The sequence below is a fragment of the Mustela nigripes genome, chromosome 3 (genome assembly GCF_022355385.1).
Source record: "Mustela nigripes isolate SB6536 chromosome 3, MUSNIG.SB6536, whole genome shotgun sequence".
NCBI lineage: Eukaryota > Metazoa > Chordata > Mammalia > Carnivora > Mustelidae > Mustela > Mustela nigripes.
In genome coordinates this window covers 162,763,224-162,782,875 of record NC_081559.1, presented here as the reverse complement: position 1 = coordinate 162,782,875, position 19,652 = coordinate 162,763,224, and the positions used below count along the sequence as shown (strand labels likewise).

At 37.4% G+C, this 19,652-nt stretch overlaps 1 protein-coding gene across 2 annotated transcripts in view; it reads left to right on the top strand.

Moving 5' to 3' along the window:
• RRM2B (ribonucleotide reductase regulatory TP53 inducible subunit M2B) overlaps nt 1–19,652 on the top strand; it is a 38,296-nt gene that overhangs the window by 1,224 nt on the left and 17,420 nt on the right. For both annotated transcript variants that reach the window (XM_059394950.1, XM_059394951.1), the window contains exons 2-5: nt 6,765–6,920; nt 10,840–10,956; nt 11,687–11,820; nt 12,243–12,337. In XM_059394950.1, the coding sequence (XP_059250933.1) occupies nt 6,765–6,920; nt 10,840–10,956; nt 11,687–11,820; nt 12,243–12,337 (502 nt within the window). The remainder of the gene's footprint in view (nt 1–6,764; nt 6,921–10,839; nt 10,957–11,686; nt 11,821–12,242; nt 12,338–19,652) is intronic.

Genomic DNA, 19,652 nt, shown 5'->3' with positions numbered 1-19,652 from the left:
TGAAGGATCCAGACTTGGGGTTTTATAATATTTTATTTTGATTTTGTAAACATTTAGTAACTAATTAACAAGCTGTAAATATCCCTCAAACTTTTTCTTCCCCTTTTGAAACAAATACACTGAGTACCAGTTTCCTCACTGGAAAAGGACAATTCGGATTTTTCTTTTTGTGCTACAACCATTCAGACTTAAGACCTGGAAGTTAACTTTTATTTATTATCACCTTCTCAATGACATAGGCCCACAAAGACAGAGGCAGAATTTTAGCTGTAGAATGAATTCTAGTGAGCATCTGGTCCAAAATTTTTTAACTTGAGTTGCAAGGATGCTTCAAGCACTTTGTTTCTGTGCAGCCACCTGCATTAGAATCACCTGGAGGGGCGCCTGGGTGGCTCATGGGTTAAGCCTCTGCCTTCGGCTCCAGTCATGATCCCAGGGTTCTGGGACAGAGTCCTGCATCGGGCTCTCTGCTTGGAGGGGAGCCTGCTTTCTCCTCCTCCTCCTCTCTCTTTCTCTGCCTGCTTGTGATCTCTCTCTCTCTGTCAAATAAATAAATAAATACAATCTAAAAAAAAAAAAAAAAAAAAAAAAGAATCACCTGGAGTTGTAAAAAATGTAAATTACTGGGCCTCCATTCCAGACATGGTAAATCAAAATCTCTTGGGAGGGTCTGGGACTGCAGTTTTAACAAGGACTTCAGGTGATTCTCATTTGCATATTTTAAGGAACACTGTCTTAAAGCGTACATAGATGGGCTTGAAAGGTTTTTATGAATCTCCTGAAGTTTATAGATTTTGTGTGTGCATGTGAATCTCCTGAGAAAGGGGTCCTTAGCTTTCATCAGTTTCTCGAAGTTACTATCATTAATCTAATCAATAGCCCTTATTTTCAAGGTGAGAAAGTTTAGGCCAGAAAAGAGAAAATGACATGCCCAGGACCACATGATTTAATAGCAGAGCTGGGTTTAAAACCAAGTTCTTGCTTGTGGGCCAGTATTCTGTTTAGTCAGATTTGGTGAGAATAGAAAAATGAAAATGAAAGTGACAACCTGGGCGGATACAAATAGAGTAGGAACGTAGCCGCATCCACAAAGTCTTCACCTGAGAAGAGAGGCCAAGGCAAACAAATGAAAGTGGTGGAATTGGGGCTGGATTGAGAGGGAGGAGCCTCGTAGCATGCCAGCCTGGACCAGGGAATGGTGAGTGCTAGCTGGGGAATCTGCCCAGGGGTATCCTCTTGGGTGACCAGAAATTAAGGCAGGCAGGAACTAGAGACACCATTCTGAAAGACACAGTGGAATGTTGCCAAGGAATGCTTGTGTGTTCTGGACTTTATTTCAGGGTCTTATCACTTTACACCTGTGCAGCTACAACATCTTGTCCCTCTACCTCCAGTCTTACCCACTATTTAATCCTTTTTACCATTCCTAAACTAATTCTTCACTAAACCAGGGCCTTTATGTCACTCCTCCCAAATAAAAACTCTTGAGATGGTCTCAGTTCCCACCAAAAAGACCCAATTCTGTAAACTGGCCAGGCCTTGTTGAAGCAGCTTTTTCATGCTAACCACATCTTAATTCAGGCTGTCCTGACATTTTCCCAAAGAAGACATCCAGATGGCCAACAGACACCTGAAAAGATGCTCAACATCACTCATCATCAGGGAAATGCAAATCAAAACTACAATGACATATCACCTCACACCTGTCAGAATGGCTAAAATTAACACAGGAAACAACAGATGTTGGAGAGGATGTGGAGAAAGGGGAACCCTCTTACACTGTTGGTGAGATGAAAACTGGTGTAGTCACTCTGGAAGACAGTATGGGGGTTCCTCAAAAAGTTAAAAATAGAGCTACCATATAACCCAGCAATTACACTACTTGTTATTTGCCCAAAGGATACAAACATACTGATTCAAAGGGACACATACCCCATGATGTTTATAGCAGCATTACCAGTCACAGCCAAATTATGGAAAGATCCTAAATGTCCACCAACTAGTGAATGGATAAATATACACACATATATAGTAGACTATTACTCAGCCATCCAAAAGGATGAAATCTTGCCTTTACAATGACATGGATGGAGCTAGAGTATATTATACTAAGTAAGATAAGTCAGAGAAAGGCAGATACCATATGATTTTACTCATACGGAATTTAAGAAATAAAACATGAACATAGGACAAGGGGGAAGCAAGAGGCAAAGGCAAACCTTAAGAGACTCTTAACTATAGAGAATAAATTAAGGGTTGATGAAGGGGAGATGGGGAGGGGGTGGGCTAAATGGATAATGTATTAAGGAGGGTACTTGCTCTGATGAGCACTGGGTGCTGTAGGTAAGTGATGAATCACTAAATTCACCAAAGCAATATTACACTATATATTAACTAACTAGTATTTAAATAAAAGCTTGAAAAAAAATAATTCAGGCTGCCATTTGTACCGCTGAGATCAATACCATGGTTGCTACCAAAATCTAGGGCTTTTTTTCTTTTTCCAGTTCATCCTGGATTGATATCCAATGAATCTTCCTGATGCTACCCCTATTCCTATTAATTCAGATTCAGAAACTCTCCATGACTATCCACAGGAATGATGTTCAAACTGCCCTACAGTGAATGCCAGTACTTGGGGGTTGGGGGCAAATGGCAAGAGTTGGAGTATGAACCTCTCAATCTTCCAGATGTTTAAAAATCTTTGGTGCACATAATTACTTCCTAACCTCTTCCCCTGATTGATATCCAGAGTGTGGATCCTTTACAGAGTTCTCTGTTTCATCTGTTGACAGAGATGGCTTTAGCCAAATCAGATCACTTCTGCCTTTGCTTTTGACTATCCTACATTCATTTCAGCCACTTTTTTTTTTTATGATTTTGTTTATTTGACAGAGTGAGCAAGCAAGAGAGCACAAGCAGGAGGAGTGGCAGGCAGAGGGAGAGGGAGAAGCAGGCTCCCCGTTGAACAGGGAGCCTGACACGGGGCTCAATCCCAGGACCCTAGGATCATGGCCTCAGCCAAAGGCAGATGCTTAACCAGCTGAGCCACCCAGATGCCCCCAGTTCAGCCACTTTTAATCCCAGCTGGCTCCTTTTCTTCCATCTGTCCTTCCAGTGTCAGCATTTTCTTGGCTGTATCCTCATCTGTGCTGCCTCTCTAAATTATCTCCCTGGATAATCCTTTTGGTGACTACCAATGGGACAGATCACCACCACTCCTCTGCCACAGTATTATATTTATAACTGCCTACTGGATATCTTCAAACTGAACAAATTACATTTTTTATTAACCAAGTTGACTTTTTAAAGACTTTTGTGTTTGTCACTATTGTTGTGGCTTGGGTGGGTGGAGTTCATTCAAATTAAACTTTTGTTAAACATCTAATGGGAGAAGCAAGGGGTTTGTCTGATTTATTCAATTATTCTCCAGATACTGAGCACTTTCTTTGTGTCTCTTATTTCTTGATATGATCATCCAGTTGCTGGACACCTCAAGGGCATCTTCAACTCTTCCTTATCCTGGTCTCCAAAGTCCAAGTTTTTAGCAAGAATGTTTAATTCTACTTCTGAATATCTCTTAAAGCAGCCTTCTTTTGTGTTTCTACTGCTGGTACCCTAGTTCAGGCAAGATTTGGGTAGGGTCATGATTTTTTAATTGTTCCCTCCCCCTGCAGTTTCTCTTCTAATCCGACCATATTTCTGGATAAGTGAGTTTTAAAAATATTTATTTATTGGGCGCCTGGGTGGCTCAGTGGGTTGAGCCGCTGCCTTCGGCTCAGGTCATGATCTCGGGGTCCTGGGATCGAGTCCCGCATCGGGCTCTCTGCTCGGCAGGGGGGCCTGCTTCCCTTCCTCTCTCTCTCTGATCTCTTCCCTTCCTCTCTCCTACTGTGATCTCTCTCTGTCAAATAAATAAATAAAATCTTTAAAAAAATATATTTATTTATTTATCAGGAGGGAGGCAGAGGGAGAGAATCTTCAAGCAGACTTGCCACTAAATGCAAAGCCCCATGTGGGACTTTGCTCCCAACACCCATGAGATCCTTGACCTGAGCTGAAACCCAGAGTCTGATGCTCAACCAATCAGTTAAGTATCTGCCATCGGCTCAGGCCATGATCATGATATGGGATCAAGCCCCATATTGGGCTCCCTGCTACCAGGGAGCCTGCTTCTCCCTCCCCCTGCTAATGCTCTCTCTCTCTCAAATAAATAAATAAATTCTTTTAAAAATTCTGTAGAATTAAGTGTAAGCAAGACAAGTATAATAAGATTGGGAGAGAATCCTATGAGAGAGAAGGACTCTGCACTCAGACTGTTTGAAAACTAGAAATTAGAATGTGTAAGTGATACATTGTGTCATGTTTATGTCAGAAAGACTTGAAACTTGAGAGTCCAATCAAATAAATAAAAATTTTTTAAAAGTCACATGCCATCATGCCTTTTTTCACATTGTTTTCTCCTCTAAAATATGAGTTCTTACCCCAGGTCCGTACAGGATAGTCTAGAGATCCTAGAGCTTTGAGATGTATGACCCTCCTTACATTGTATTAAAATGTATGTTGATTTTTTTTTTAGCATCATGAAAATAAACAATGTATCATCTTTAGCTCAATTCAGAAGTTTATGTTGGTTAAGAAACTCTTTCATGATACTCTCCTAATCCAACAACTTCTTTTAACAACGCGCATGTTATCAGAATGGAACAGGAAGAATATAGGTACAAAAGTGACTTTCATTCTAATGGAAAGGTGCTAGTCTTTTGTTTTCATAGATTCTGACATTGATCATTTGTTTCATCAGCATTAAAAACTCCCTCAGTACCAGGGTGCTTGGTACCAAAGAGTTACTGCTTATGATGGTTCACATAGCAAATACAGCGAAGGTAGGGCATTCCAGCTCTGTATCCATACCTGTATCCCAGGGACAAAATATATAAAGGCAACACAAACAAAAAACTTGACAGCTTCCATTTTAAAAATTTGCTTGAGTATTTGGAGAATGAATATCAACTAAATGCCAGGTGCTATGCTGGGTTCTAGGGATTCTACCTGAGTAAAGTTGGACTTTACTCTCAAGAAGCATAGTCTAGAGGGGACTATAGACGAATAACAAGGAATTAAATTGTAGTGAGCTCTGTGCTATATCAGGGACCTAATCCAGGCTTTTGGAATGATAGGGAAAATGGAGATATGGAGCACTCAGAAAAGGCTTGATTTGAGTGGTTATCAGGTTATCTCATTGATGTATTGTGGTCTTATGTTAAATTCAAAAGGTATCCAGTAATCCAATCACAAGATAAAGAGAAATTAGCATCCCATTCACTTACTTAGCTAACATTTATTGATGTTATGCTTGACACAGTATTTTGGGAGCGCTGTAATAAATAAGAAGTGGTTTCTACTCTTCTTTGCGCTCTCCAGAGCTCAAGTGCTTTATCTGGGAAGGCCCTTACCTTCAAATAAATAGTTACAAAATAAGACAGTCTCTTCTATAATGACAGCATGTGTGAAGTGTGCAAGCCCCACTGTATTTGTGTGGCCTCTGGCTTTGACTTTGTGCATCTTGTCTTAGCACACTTGCTTCAGAGAGGGTGGCTGATGGAAGCAATGGTGAAGATGAAGGAACATGATTGACCTGGCCCTGGAGAGAGAGAGACAGTTTGAGTTAGGAGTCCAGAATTTGAGTTAGGAATCTAGAGTCCAGATAAATGTATCCCAATAATCTTGATTTATACATTTTAAGCCTAATTCTATATACTTGGTATATATTCATTCGCATGGAAAGTACAACTCTTTTGATGCTTTTCCTAACTATTAAAATATATATTGGCACTGTTCCTTGTTGGCATACCATCATTTCCAAGTCGTATGTGTACAGGTATGTGCTTCTCACTTGATTCCACGAAGCTTTGAGCCAGCCCACACGGAGATCATCTGTAGTAAAGCTAACAAATAAATAGTAATAAAAATTGGTATATGGGAAGGTTCAGATGAACGAAGGTTGATAAATTGTTGGTTAGTAGTTTTCAGGTGAGTATGATGATAGTTCAGATTCGGAAAGAAAACATTAAAATAACGAAGTATGGGGGGAGAAAGAAGAAAGTAGGGGCGCCTGTGTGGCTCAGTCAAGTAAGTGTCTACCTTTGGCTCAGGTCATGATCCCAGGGTGTTGGGGTCAAGCACCCTGCTCAGGGGGGACTCTGCTTTTCCCTGTCCCTCTGACCGTACACTGCTTGTGCTCTCACATGCACTCTTTCTCTCTTAAATGAATAAATAAAAAAAATATTTAAAAATAAAATAAGAAAGTAGTTTATAATAGTATCCTGTCATGCCAGCATCCTATCTCTGAGAAAGGCACTGAAGGGATGTTTTGTACACAGACTAAGAAATTCGTACACCATGACATTTATGGATGTACTTTTGTGCTTATCCTTAAAGTAGCAATAATGACACTTGTTCCATGCTTATTATGAGCCAGGCTCTGTTTAAAGCACTTTTAATTATCAAGATTAACCTAAATGAGGTAAGTGTTATTTTTACTGATAAGGAAAAACCAAGTCTCAGAGAAGTTAAGCGACTTTCTGTGGTCGCACAACTAACCAAACACTGTTAACCAGGAATGGGTAACAGTAAAGGATTCAACCCAGGTGGACGGGCTCCTCAGTCTATGCTGTGTCTCTGGATTCCCCCAGGGTGTGTTTAGATATGAATAGAGAGGGAATTTCTGCACAGAATGGGTGTTTTTAATTTGTTTTCCAAAGAGATTATCTTCAGATACCAACGAAAATGAAGTGAAGTCAGACGAAGAGCCGCTTCTACGTAAGAGTTCTCGCCGATTCGTCATCTTTCCAATCCAATACCCTGACATTTGGAAAATGTATAAACAGGCACAGGCATCCTTCTGGACAGCAGAAGAGGTAAGTGGCCTCACCTTTGCCAGCAGGCGTGTTCTGTAATGCAGTGTCACATCTTCTGTTGTGGGACATTGGAAAATGTTAACTTATATTGTTAGATACATTGAAGAAGATCAGTTGTATAACATAATGCTTGAAATTACTGAAACTCAAGACAGTGTTTGCCAATGTTTTCCGTTTAGACTGCAGTCTATAAACGTGTTTCCTGATATAAAAATGGCCTCTCAGTCTTCCGGGTTTTTACTTCCAATATATTTTAGAACATTTTCTATTTTTAAATAGACTTTTAATTTGCTGTGGCCAAATAAGACTAGTCTTAACCTGTGGCTGGCAGAATGAGTAAAATTGTGTTATGGCTGAAAAATGAGAGTGAACGCCACAGAGACCCTAAGGGATGCTTCCATTGAGAGACTTAGCTGATTGTGCAGAAAGAACTGTGGTGGAGAATTTGCCTGCTCGGACAGTGAGCTCCCCAGCTGCCCGCCAGAGCGCCAGCTGTCCGCCCTCAGTCTGGCCCTGCCCTCAGTCACATCAAACCTGGCACTGCTGTCCCAGCAGCTTGGAAAGTTCTAGAATGCTGTATGTTAGGGTGGCATTTTCCACCAAGAAAATGAGTTGAACACAGTAAATTTGAAAATACTTGCTGGTTTGGCAAGGACAGTTGGTCATGTAAGTGGCTGCCCTGTAGTCTAAGTGAACCCACAAACAGTCTTTGTCTTCCTCTTTGAATATGATGGATGATACCTACATTGCATACTTCCTCTGTGTATGTGTTTATTTGTCTATGTAAACAGATAAATGGATATATCTATGTAGATAGATATATTCAGACCTATTTTTCAGAAGATTATTTTTGTACACGTAAACACGCAGTGTTAAGAAAGCAGGCTCTCGGGTGCCTGGGTGGTTCAGTGGGTTGAGCCTCTGCCTTTGGCTCAGGACCAGATTGCCTAGGTATATATTCTTTTTTTTTTTTTCTTTTAAGATTTTTATTTATTTATTGACAGAGAGGGAGGTCACAATAGGCAGAGTGACAGGCAGAGAGAGAGAAGGCTCTCTCAGCAGAGAGCCTGAAGCGGCTCGATCCCAGGATCATGCCCTGAGCTGAAGGCAGAGGCTTAACCCACTGAGCCACCCAGGTGCCCCAGGTACATATTCTGACTCTGCCACCTACTAGCTGTGGAACTGGGAAAATTGCTTAACCTCTCTGTGTATCCTCATTGGAAAACTGGGCTAATGGTACCTCGTTCATTGGGTTATTATGAGGGTTAATGAGTGAAGTCTCATGAATGAGATCAGTGAGATGTCTAGAATGCCACATGGCACTTAGAAAGCACTAAATAAATGTAAGCTATTTTATACAGAATGAGGGAGAGTGACATTAGAAATCAGAAGCCACCAATTGTTGAAGCTTTGATGACACTAATTTTACCCATTTATCCACCTGTGTTATATTGTTAAAACTCTTTGTTATACTGTAGTTAACATACCGAGCAAAAAAACGCAAACAAAATAAAAACCCAGTATTTTCAAATTGGGTCATACTGCTTGGCACACCTGACTGTTCCTAACTGTGGTTTTCTAGGATGTGTTTTTTAGATTTGGTTAAGAGAACAAATGGAGCACGCAGGTGGCTTTTTCATTCATCATGTTAAAAAGCTACTGTGATACTTGGGTTTCTTAAAATTCATTTGAAAATTACTTGAATCTTTTAGCAAATGTAACACATGTTGTATTATGACTAAGAAATACTAATTAAAAAATTAAAATACACAGGTTGGTACATATTTTGTTTATTTAAATATACATTTTAAAAGGAAGTCAAACACATATAGTGCCACATATTTTTCCTCTAAACAAATTATGTCAACTTTAGACTTCATTGTTTTATCTGTGGTTTAGCTTTATTCCTAAATATGGCTGATCATCAGAAAACTTGATTCAGAAGAAAAAAATCTAGGGTTTTGGATTTTTTATTTTAAAGCTACCAGGCAATTCTAATAACCAGCAATTTGGAATCAATATTTAGAAAGTGAAATTGAGAATTTGTCCAAAGGAGATAAAACTGGGAAGGACAGTTTACGTTTTAAGAATGGGAGATGACCGGGACGCCTGGGTGGCTCAGTTGGTTGAGCAGCTACCTTTGGCGCAGGTCATGATCCCAGCGTTCTGGGATCGAGTCCCACATCGGGCTCCTTGCTCGGCAGGGAGTCTGCTTCTCCCTCTGCGTCTGCCTGTGTTCACTCTCTCTCCCTCTCTCTGACAAATAAATAAAATCTTTAAAAAAAAAAAAAAAAAAAAAAAAAAAAAAGAATGGGAGATGACCAGTGTAGTATAAATGAAATATTTTGAAGTTGAATGTTCAAAGAGATAAGTTTAATATTTAAGAGTGAGAATATTACAATATAAAATTTAATATCAGGAGTAAAACACATAAAAACTAGGAGGGTGTCCTTCAGTTAATCCTGAGTTGAACTCTTAAGAGATTAGGATCTGATATTTAGCTTGCATGTTTTAAAAGATACATACAAGTATACCCCCCCAAACCCATTGTATCTCCAACACTTATTTTTTCTAAAGATTAATTTATTTATTTATTTGAAAGAGGGAGAGTGGGAGGTCAGTGGGGGACAGAAGGAGAGGGATAATCTCAAGCAGACTCCCCACTGAGCATGGAGGCCAGTGTGGGGCTCGATCTCACCACCCTGAGATCATGACCTGAACTGAAATCAAGAGTCAGATGCTTAGCCAATTGAGCCACCCATGGTTCCTCTCCAATACTTATTATAGTGTCTGGAATGTAGTAGGTACTCAGTAAACATTTAAAGAATAAAGTGACAGGAAAAAGAATTTCAAAAAAGAACACAAATAATGAAACAATCCTTTTTGGAGTGGTTAAAGAAATTAGGGCTTTGTTAGAATAAATAAAAGGACAAAGGACAGCTATATATTTTAAATGTTTGTGAAGTTATTGTGAAAAATACTTCAGAGATCTTCTTAAGACAAAATAATATCTATAAGATACATTTAAATACCATCCATCCCAGAGCCCTGAGATCTTGACCGCAGCTGAAGTCAGATGCCCAACTGACTGAGCCATCCAGAGGCCCCCCCCCATTTTCAAAAATATTTCTATTCCCAGAGGAAGCCATGTCAGTAAATTGCTTTAAAACCTGGGTTGTTACATGCCTGATATTATTTTCTGGGTATAAAACTAGATTAGCTGGCAGTAAAGTAGTAGCTACTATTGCTGAATAGGTAGCTAATCCAACACAACACTGAGTGTTACATATCATGTTAAAGCAATGGCTGCTGAAAGTTACTAATTTATTCTGCCTCAGTTAGCCAGAGTAGAGTCCTTCAAAATGCTTTTCTTTTATTGTGTTCCTTTGTAATAGTCTTAGTCAATTTGGGTGGCTATGATACTATAGACTGGATGGCTTACAAACAGGAGAATTTTATTTCTCACAGTTCTAGAGGCTGGGAATTCCAAGATAAGTCTCTGGCAGATTTGGTGTCTGGTGAGGTCCCGGTTCCTGGTTCAGTGATAGCTGTTAACTTTCTGTGTTTTCGTATGGCAGAAAGATTGAGGAAGTTCTCTGAGGACTCTTTTATAAGGGTACTAATCCCATTCACGAGGGCTCCACCTGTATGATCCAATCACCTGCCAAAGATTCCATCCACCTCCAAGTGCCATCACGCTGGGCATTAGTTTCAAATACTTGAATTTGGTTGAGGGGGTGGGGGATGTGAACATTCAGTCTATATCCTTATCCTTAAAGTAGAATATTAACATCTTTTCCTCTTTCACATTTTACTGCTAATGACTTGTCCCTCCCTAACTTTGAGATGGAAGTTAGTTATCCAAACACTTTGAGAAGAATTAAACACTGAAGTAAACATTTTGAAAATCTTATTTCAGGTTGACTTATCAAAAGATCTCCCTCACTGGAACAAGCTTAAATCAGAGGAGAAGTATTTTATCTCTCACATATTGGCCTTTTTTGCAGCCAGTGATGGAATTGTGAATGAAAATTTGGTAAGATTTTTGTTGTATTTCTGTTCCCATTCAGCAGCTAAATGATGATAATGGCAGTAAGACAATTAGACTAAGGCTGAAAAATGACTTCTAGGAAATGAACTAGATATAGCTTAACTTTCTGATGAAGTGTCAGAGAAAAGAATGCATTTCTCCCATTTGACCAGCAAAATATCATGAAATCAAGCATCTCGTGCCCATCAAAACTACTTACAAAGCATAGACATGAGTTCCATTTTACCCTTCGATAGTAATCTTAATGGAGAGCCTGTACCTTAATAACCTTTCTGGAGCTCTATCTTGAAGCATTGCATTCTGGCTCCCCATTTTTAACATGTATTATGGTTGGCCAGGAGGCCTGCTTTCTTGTTAAAGAGAATTAGAAAGATACAAACTTTGACCATGAATTAGAAGGGGCTTCAATCTGTTGGTCTTCTGTTGAGGATAATAAAGACTTAGGGTCAATTTTTGATAGCTGTTCTTTGAAATTTACTTGGCTTTGTAGGAAGTATCTCCACCTATTAAGTCAATTCATATAATTGCTTAAGGGTACATTGTGCAACTAATTTATTGGGGAGGATTGATGGATAATACTGCTTAAAATAATCCATAAATTCTGTCTAACCTGTTTGTGGCATGACAGGTAATTTTTAAGTGATAATGCCCAGGTTCTGATTTGCAGTGTTTATGAGAGGTCACAGAATTGGATATGTTTCCCTTATTTTTGTAGGTGGAGCGCTTTAGTCAGGAGGTACAGGTTCCAGAGGCTCGCTGTTTCTATGGCTTTCAGATTCTCATCGAGAATGTTCACTCAGAGATGTACAGTTTGCTAATAGACACTTACATCAGAGATCCCAAGAAAAGGTATTACATTTTATTTTTATTTTATTTGCAAAGGTTTATGCTGTTGCTTATGTTAAGAGCAGAATTTACTCCAAAAGCAAATGTTAGGGAAAGATTATTCAGATGTTTTCTATTGCTTAATAATGTGCTGGGTTAAAAAGAACTTGTATAGAACCAGTTTGTCTTTGGGTATTATATCTTTAAAAGCTGCTTAATAATGCATGCCCTTTAGAAATTGAGTATTGACTTTAGTCAGTTTTATATCAAACCAGAGCCAAACCACTAATTTGAATTTTTAGTTTTATTTCTATACTTTGTAGACATGCAAAAATACAGAAAAACGGCAGATCTGGTTGCACTCTTTATAGACGATTAAACTAATGAAATTTTTTTCTGATTAAGAAAGACAGATGAATAACTTTTCCATTCTTTTGTTTTTACAGAGAATTTTTATTTAATGCAATTGAAACAATGCCATATGTTAAGAAAAAAGCAGACTGGGCCTTACGATGGATAGAAGATAGAAAATCTACTTTTGGTAAGTAGTTTTAGTTTAAAAATGATCACATTTGCCTCAGTTGACATAACACTTTTTATGTGGTGTGATTATCAGGTATAATTGAAGTCCCAGAATGGAAAAAGAGTACAAATGTCTCCATGTACACCTTTAGTAAAATCATTACTCCTAATGATTAGAAACCAGTAGTAAAATAATCTAAAGCTGTTACCTGTTTTGTTTAGTAAGTTGAAAGTTGAAAGGTTAAGATGTCAGTACATAATTATAGGTAAATAAAAGTCACATGGAATCTGACAAGAATATTATAACAATCACAGTTTGTCTCTGATTTCATGAATGTTTAAGGGAATAAAAGTAAGTCAAAGTCACATTTTTTTCAGGGAACAAATATGTAGTTTCTGAAAAACTATCACATAATAGTTGCTCAATAAGTATTTACTTAATTTAATTAAAATATTCAGATCCTTCATTTGAATTGCTCTGAGTACCTGTCTCATACTTATCTATTTCATAATTAGTGGTCTTTATTTTCTGGTTTTATTCATTATGGGGGAAGCAAGTCTCAAAATTTTTGGTCTCAGGACTTCTTTGTACCTTTAAAAATAAGGACTCTTAAAAAATAGGACTCTCCTATTGGTGTGGATTATTGATATCTCCATGTTAGATATGAAACAGAGCAACTTAAATAATTATTAATACATTTAAAAGCAATAGAAAAAAACCATTATATTTTATTATAAATAGCATGTATTTATGAAAAAAACACTACTTCCTCTCTCCCCTGGATTTTGCAAACCTTTTAAATGTCTGGCTTATTAGAAGACAACTGGATTGTATCTACTTCCACATTTAATTTGTTACAGAATATTGTTGTAGTTTCCTTTATGGTTATGAAGAAAATCCAGTATTACTCAGATAAGTAATTAGAAAAGGGAAGATTATTTTAGTAGGCTTCTCAGATTATTGTGGATATGTCATGTAGCCTCTGGAAATAACCACTGTACACTCATGCAAGAAAGATAGTAAAAAAAAATAGTGACTTAGCATTTTTAATGAAAATGGTTTTGACCCCATAGTCCTTCTCAGTCTGTGGATTTCCAGGGACCCCCAGGACCACACGTTGAGAACCAGTAATGTAGAGTAAGGTATGGAACAAGCCTGTTATATATCAGGGAAGAAACAAATATATTTGCATTACCTTCAGTTCACTTCAAGAATAAGAAAAGTGATGGTTCTTAGTATGTGTAAAAATTATGTGAGAGTTTGCAGAAAACCCTTCAGAATCCTGGTCCTCACCAGAGAGTGATTTAGAAGGCCCAGGTAGGACTGAGGAATCTGCATTTTATACGCAGCTGATTTTCTTGTAAGTGGTTTAAGAAACACTGGCTTTAAAGAAAGAAGGAGAGAAATATTAATGTGTTCAGTATGCATTGAAAATAGTATGGATTGGTACCAATGGAAAATGATGAACAGTCTTGCAGTTGGCATGTATTTCATAACTTCCCAGAGAGAAAGAAGAGGAGGGTAGCAATCACCATGTGGCAACAGCAGGGCTCCAGGTAAATTCTCCATATTGCTCGCTCTCAAGGCAGACCATGCTGCAGATGCAGAAAAAGCAGTGGACAAAATTTGGTATCCATTTATGATTAAAAACTCCCAAAAAAGCAAGTATAGAGGAAATATACCTTAACATGATAAGGCCACATATGACAAACTCAGAGCTAACATTATACTCCATTGTGAAAAGCTGAAAGCCTTTCCTTAAGATCAGGAGCAAGACAAGATGCCCACTCTCACCACTATCCTTCAACACGGTATTAGAAGTCCTAGCTGGAGCAATAGAGGCAAGGGGGAAAAAAGACATCTAAATTGGAGAGGAAGAAGTAAAACTCACTGTTTGCAGATGACATGACACACATATATATATGTGTATATATATAGAAAACCCTAAAGACTCCATGAAAAAAAATATTCATTGAAGTTACAGGATGCAAAATTAGTATGCAGAAATCTATTGTGTTTCTATATGATAATAACTATCAGAAAGAGAACTTAAACCCATTTACAATTGCACCAACAAGAACAAAATACCTAGGAATACATTTAACCAAGGAAATGGAAACCTGTGTATTAACTCTAAGACGTTAATGAAAGAAATTGAAGACACAAATAAATAGAAAGATATTCCATGCTCAAAGATTGAAAGAATCAATATTGCTAAAATATCCATAATACTCAAAACAATCTAGATTAAATGTAATCTCTATCAAAATCCCAATAGCATTTTTTCAAAGAAATAGAAAAAATAATTCTAAAATTTATATGAAATCACAAAAAAATCCCAAATAGGCAATCTTGAGAAAAAACAAAACATCATCAAATCCCTGATTTCAAACTATCTTACAAAGCTACAGTAATCAAACCAGTATTGTATTGGTGTAAAAAACAGACACATAAATCAATGGAACAGAATAGCCCAGAAATAAAATCCATGCATATATGGTCAATTAATTTATGACAAAGGAGCCAAGAATGTACAGTGGGGAAAAGACAGTCCCTTTGATAAATAGTATTGAGAAAAGTGGACAACTAAAAGCCAAAGAATGAAACTAAATTACAACTTACACCATACATGAAAATTAACTCAAAACAGATTAAAGATTTGAATGTATGACCCAAAACCCTTAAGCTTCCAGAAGAAAACATAAGTGGTAAACTCTTTGATACAGGTCTTGGTGATGATATTTTGAATTCAATACCAACAGCAAAACAATAGAAGCAAAAATAAACGAGTGGGACTATATCAAACTAAAACCTTCTGCAAAGCAAAGGAAACTATCAACAAAATGAAAAAGCAATCTACTGGTATCTGATTAGGGGCTAATATCTAAAATATATAAAGAACATATATTATCCAATAGCAAAAAAAAAAAATTAAAATGAGAAGATCTGACTGGATATTTTCCCAAAAAATATATACAGACAGCCAACAGACACATGAAAAGATGCTGAACATCATTAAACCACAGGGGTCTATAAATCAAAACCACCTGTTAGAATGCCTGTTATTAAAAGATAACAAGCGTCCATGAGAATGTGGACAAAAGGGAACCCTTGTGTACTGTTATGGGAACATACTTTAGTAGAGTCACTGGCGAAACCAGTATGGAAGTTCTTCAAAAAATTAAAAATAGAACTACCATATGATCCAGCAGTTTCTCTTCTGAGTATTTATCTGAAGAATTAAAACATGAACTCAGAAAGATATATGCACTCCCATGTTCACTGCAGCATTATTTATAATAGCCAAGATATGGAAACAACCTAAGTGCCCATCAATGGATGAATAAAGAAAATGTGAGGGGTGTGTGTGTGTGTGTGTGTGTGTGTGTGTAATAATGGCATATTAGCCATAAAAACACAATGAAATGTCACCATTTGCAACAACATGGATGGACGTGAGGGCATTATGCTAAGTGAAATAAAGCAGACAAAGAAAGACAAATACTGTCTGATCTCTCTTATATAAGAACAAAACTAAAAACTAAAATCTAAGCTCATGGATACAATAGATTGTGGTTGTAAGAGGTGAGGGGTAGGGGTCAGAAGAAATTAGTGAAAGGGGTCAGAAAGTTAAAAGAGAGTCTGTATGGCTTACTTGGACAAATATTAGTAATCAGCAAAACAAATAGGCTAATGTGTAAACCTTCAGAAAAAAAAGAATAAACATTTCCCATTACAGTTGACTCTTGAACAACACGGGTTGACCTATGTGGGCCCACTTATATGCAGATTTTTTTGATAAATATAGTACAGTACTATAAATGTATTTTCTTTTTCTTATAAATTTCTTATATTTCTTATTTTGTTTTATTGTGAGAATACAGTATATAATACATATAATACAAAAAATATGTGTTTACTTATCTGTAAGGCTTCCAGTCAACATTATATTATTAGTAGCTAGGTTTGGGAGAGTCAAAAATTGTAAATGGATTTTTAACGGCACAGGAGCTTAGCATCCCTAACCTCCATGTTGTTCAAGGATCAACTGTACATAAAAAAAAACAACAACAACAAAACCCAGGGGCACCTGGGTGGCTCAGTGGGTTAAGCCTCTGCCTTCAGCTCAGGTCATGATCTCAGGGTCCTGGATCGAGCCCCGCATCGGGCTCTCTGCTCGGCGGAGAGCCTGCTTCCTCCTCTCTCTGTCTCTGCCTGCCTCTGTGCCTACTTATGATCTCTGTCAAATAAATAAATAAATAAATCTTAAAAAAAAAAACAGCAACTAGAATTTCACATATTTTGTAGAAGATCCTAAGAACAAATAATTGAGAGTATCATTTTAAAGAATGGGTTTTGGGAGTGCCTGGGTGGCTCAGTCAGTTAAGCATCAGACTTGGTTTTGACTCAGGTCATGATCTCAGGATCATGAGATTGAGCTCCATGTCAGGCTCCACACTCAGCGGGGAGTCTCCTGGAGATTCTCTCCCTCTCCCTCTGCCCCCCCACCTCATGTTCTCTCTCTCACTCTCTAAAATAAATAAATACATCTTTAAAAAAATTAAAGAATAAGCTTTGTACTAACTCAAAGAATATAATAAAAAACAATTTCCTGAAATGAATTTATACATGTATAAATTTATACATCAAAAGAATCCTTCATTATATAGGACCTACATAATAAAGAACTATACAGGGCGCCTGGGTGGCTCAGTGGGTTAAGCCGCTGCCTTCGGCTCAGGTCATGATCTCAGGGTCCTGGGATCAAGTCCCACATCGGGCTCTCTGCTCAGAAGGGAGCCTGCTACCCTCTCTCTCTCTCTCTCTCTGCCTGCCTCTCCATCTACTTGTGATTTCTCTCTGTCAAATAAATAAATAAAATCTTTAAAAAAAAAAAAAGAACTATACACTCTGAGTGAAATTATTGAAAGGCAAAGGTAGAGGAAATATGGAAGAAATAAAGTTATCTCCTAAAGAAAAAAAAGAAAAACTATACCCTACTTTCCTACAGCTAAAACAGATGATGAGGCCTTCACTTTCATTATAGCTTTCAGAAGAAATATTTTGGAAGTCTCTTTTTATTTTTTATTTTTTTTATTTATGACAGAGACACAGTGAGAGAGGGAACACAAGCCAGGGGAGAGGAAAGGGAGAAGCAGGCTTCCTGCCGAGCAGGGAGCCTGATGTGGGGCTCAATCCCAGGACCCCGGGTTCATGACCTGAGCTGAAGGCAGACACCTAGTGACAGCCACCCAGGTGCCTGGAAGTCTCTTTTTAATTTACATCTACTCTTGAAATTTGTTAAGTTTACCTCTCTTAATCCTTTACCAAAAAAAAAAAAAAAAAATAGCCTTCTATAACAATTTCTGTCATGACTTTCATTCTTTAGCATTCACATGTAAAGTATAGAATAGTTAAAATAAAAATTTCCTCTTACTCACAATGTGTGTATTATAATCTAGTTCTTTTACATTTAAATGTGCACATGACATTACCTTAGTGACAATGAAGAATGCATCAATTGTAACTATCCATTATCTTACTAATAGCAAGATGAAAATATAGTAATCTATATGTTAAAATAAGAACAATTCTTCATCCGAACAAATATAGCTAGCCTAAAGAGCCATTTTTGTTGCCAAGACCATAGTAATTATTACTATATTTTATATTTAGTGTAGTATACTAAAGATTCTTCTCTTACTAATTCCTTCTACACTGTATATATTCAGTAAGTACTTATTTAATTTATATTTCTTCTGTTTTTTTTTTCAAGGTGACTTTTAAAATTGTAAAAATAAAATGCTATGGAACTTTTTCTGATGTTTACTAATAGACAAATATTTCATATAACTGATATGATTTGATTTATTTAAGATAATCAGGGGAAAGACTGAAGATAAATCAGAGCACTATTTAGAGACTGCCAGAAATATTTAAGAAATATTTAAATTTAAGTCATCTTTCTTTTTGAAATTTAAATATTATAATTACCTTTGTTCTGGAAGTTATATTTTTCATAGAATAAATAATGTCTTTTACCATCTAATGCTTAGATATTTTTCATTTATTCAGTTCAGAACACATTTATTAAGCACATGCTCTGTGTTTGGTCCTGTGACAGTACTGGGATACAAGCTATGATGTTATTGATGAAACAGACCTGTAGTTGGTTCAAGCCCTCAGATGCATTTATCCCATAGTCTTATAGACCAAACTTTTCTCCCTAGACAGACATGTATAAAAATAATGTCTCTTGAGCATATGCAGTGTGGTGGGATTTGTTTGGGTTAGACATCTGATCAACCCCTAGAGACAGTGGATGTGGTTCCATTATAGACCTTTTAGGAGATGGTCTTCTGCAAAGTCCTTGCCTAACAGTGAGTAACCTTTGAAATTAGGTCTTATATATTTAGCAGAAGATAGTATTTTTGCTTATGTGATTGGATATTTTATCCAACAGATATACTTATTCTCTTTAGCTGGATTCATATTTTTTTTCATTGAAGATACGTGGCAATGTTTTTTGAAATGAAATGTTTGCTGCTGATCTGTAAGATATCTTAGGATTTAAAAATGATGACAGTACAGACAAAAGGTTGATATCCAGGATCTATAATGAACTCCTCAAACTCAACACACATGCAACAGGCAAACATATCAAAAAATGGGCAGAAGATATGAACAGACAGTTCTCCAATCAAGACATACAAATGGCTATCAGACACATGAAAAAGTGTTCATCATCACTAGCCCTCAGGGAGATTCAAATTAAAACCACATTGAGATATCACCTTACACCAGTTAGAATGGCCAAAATTAACAAAACAGGAAACAACATGTGTTGGAGAGGATGTGGAGAAAGGGAAACCCTCTTACGTTGTTGGTGGGAATGCAAGTTGGTGCAGCCTCTTTGGAGAATAGTGTGGAGATTCCTCAAGAAATTAAAAACAGAACTTCCCTATGACCCTGCCATTGCACTCCTGGGTATTTACCCCAAAGATACAGATGTTGTGAAAAGAAGGGACATCTGTACCCCAATGTTTATAGCAGCAATGGCCACGGTCGCCAAACTATGGAAAGAACCAAGATGCCCTTCAATGGATAAGGAAGATGTGGTCCATATACACTATGGAATATTATGCCTCCATCAGAAAGGATGAATACCCAACTTTTGTAGCAACATGGACGGGACTGGAAGAGATCATGCTGAGTGAAATAAGTCAAGCTGAGAGAGTCAATTATCATATGGTTTCACTTATTTGTGGAGCATAACAAATATCATGGAGGACAAGGGGTGTTAGAGAGGAGAAGGGAGTTGGGGTAAATTGGA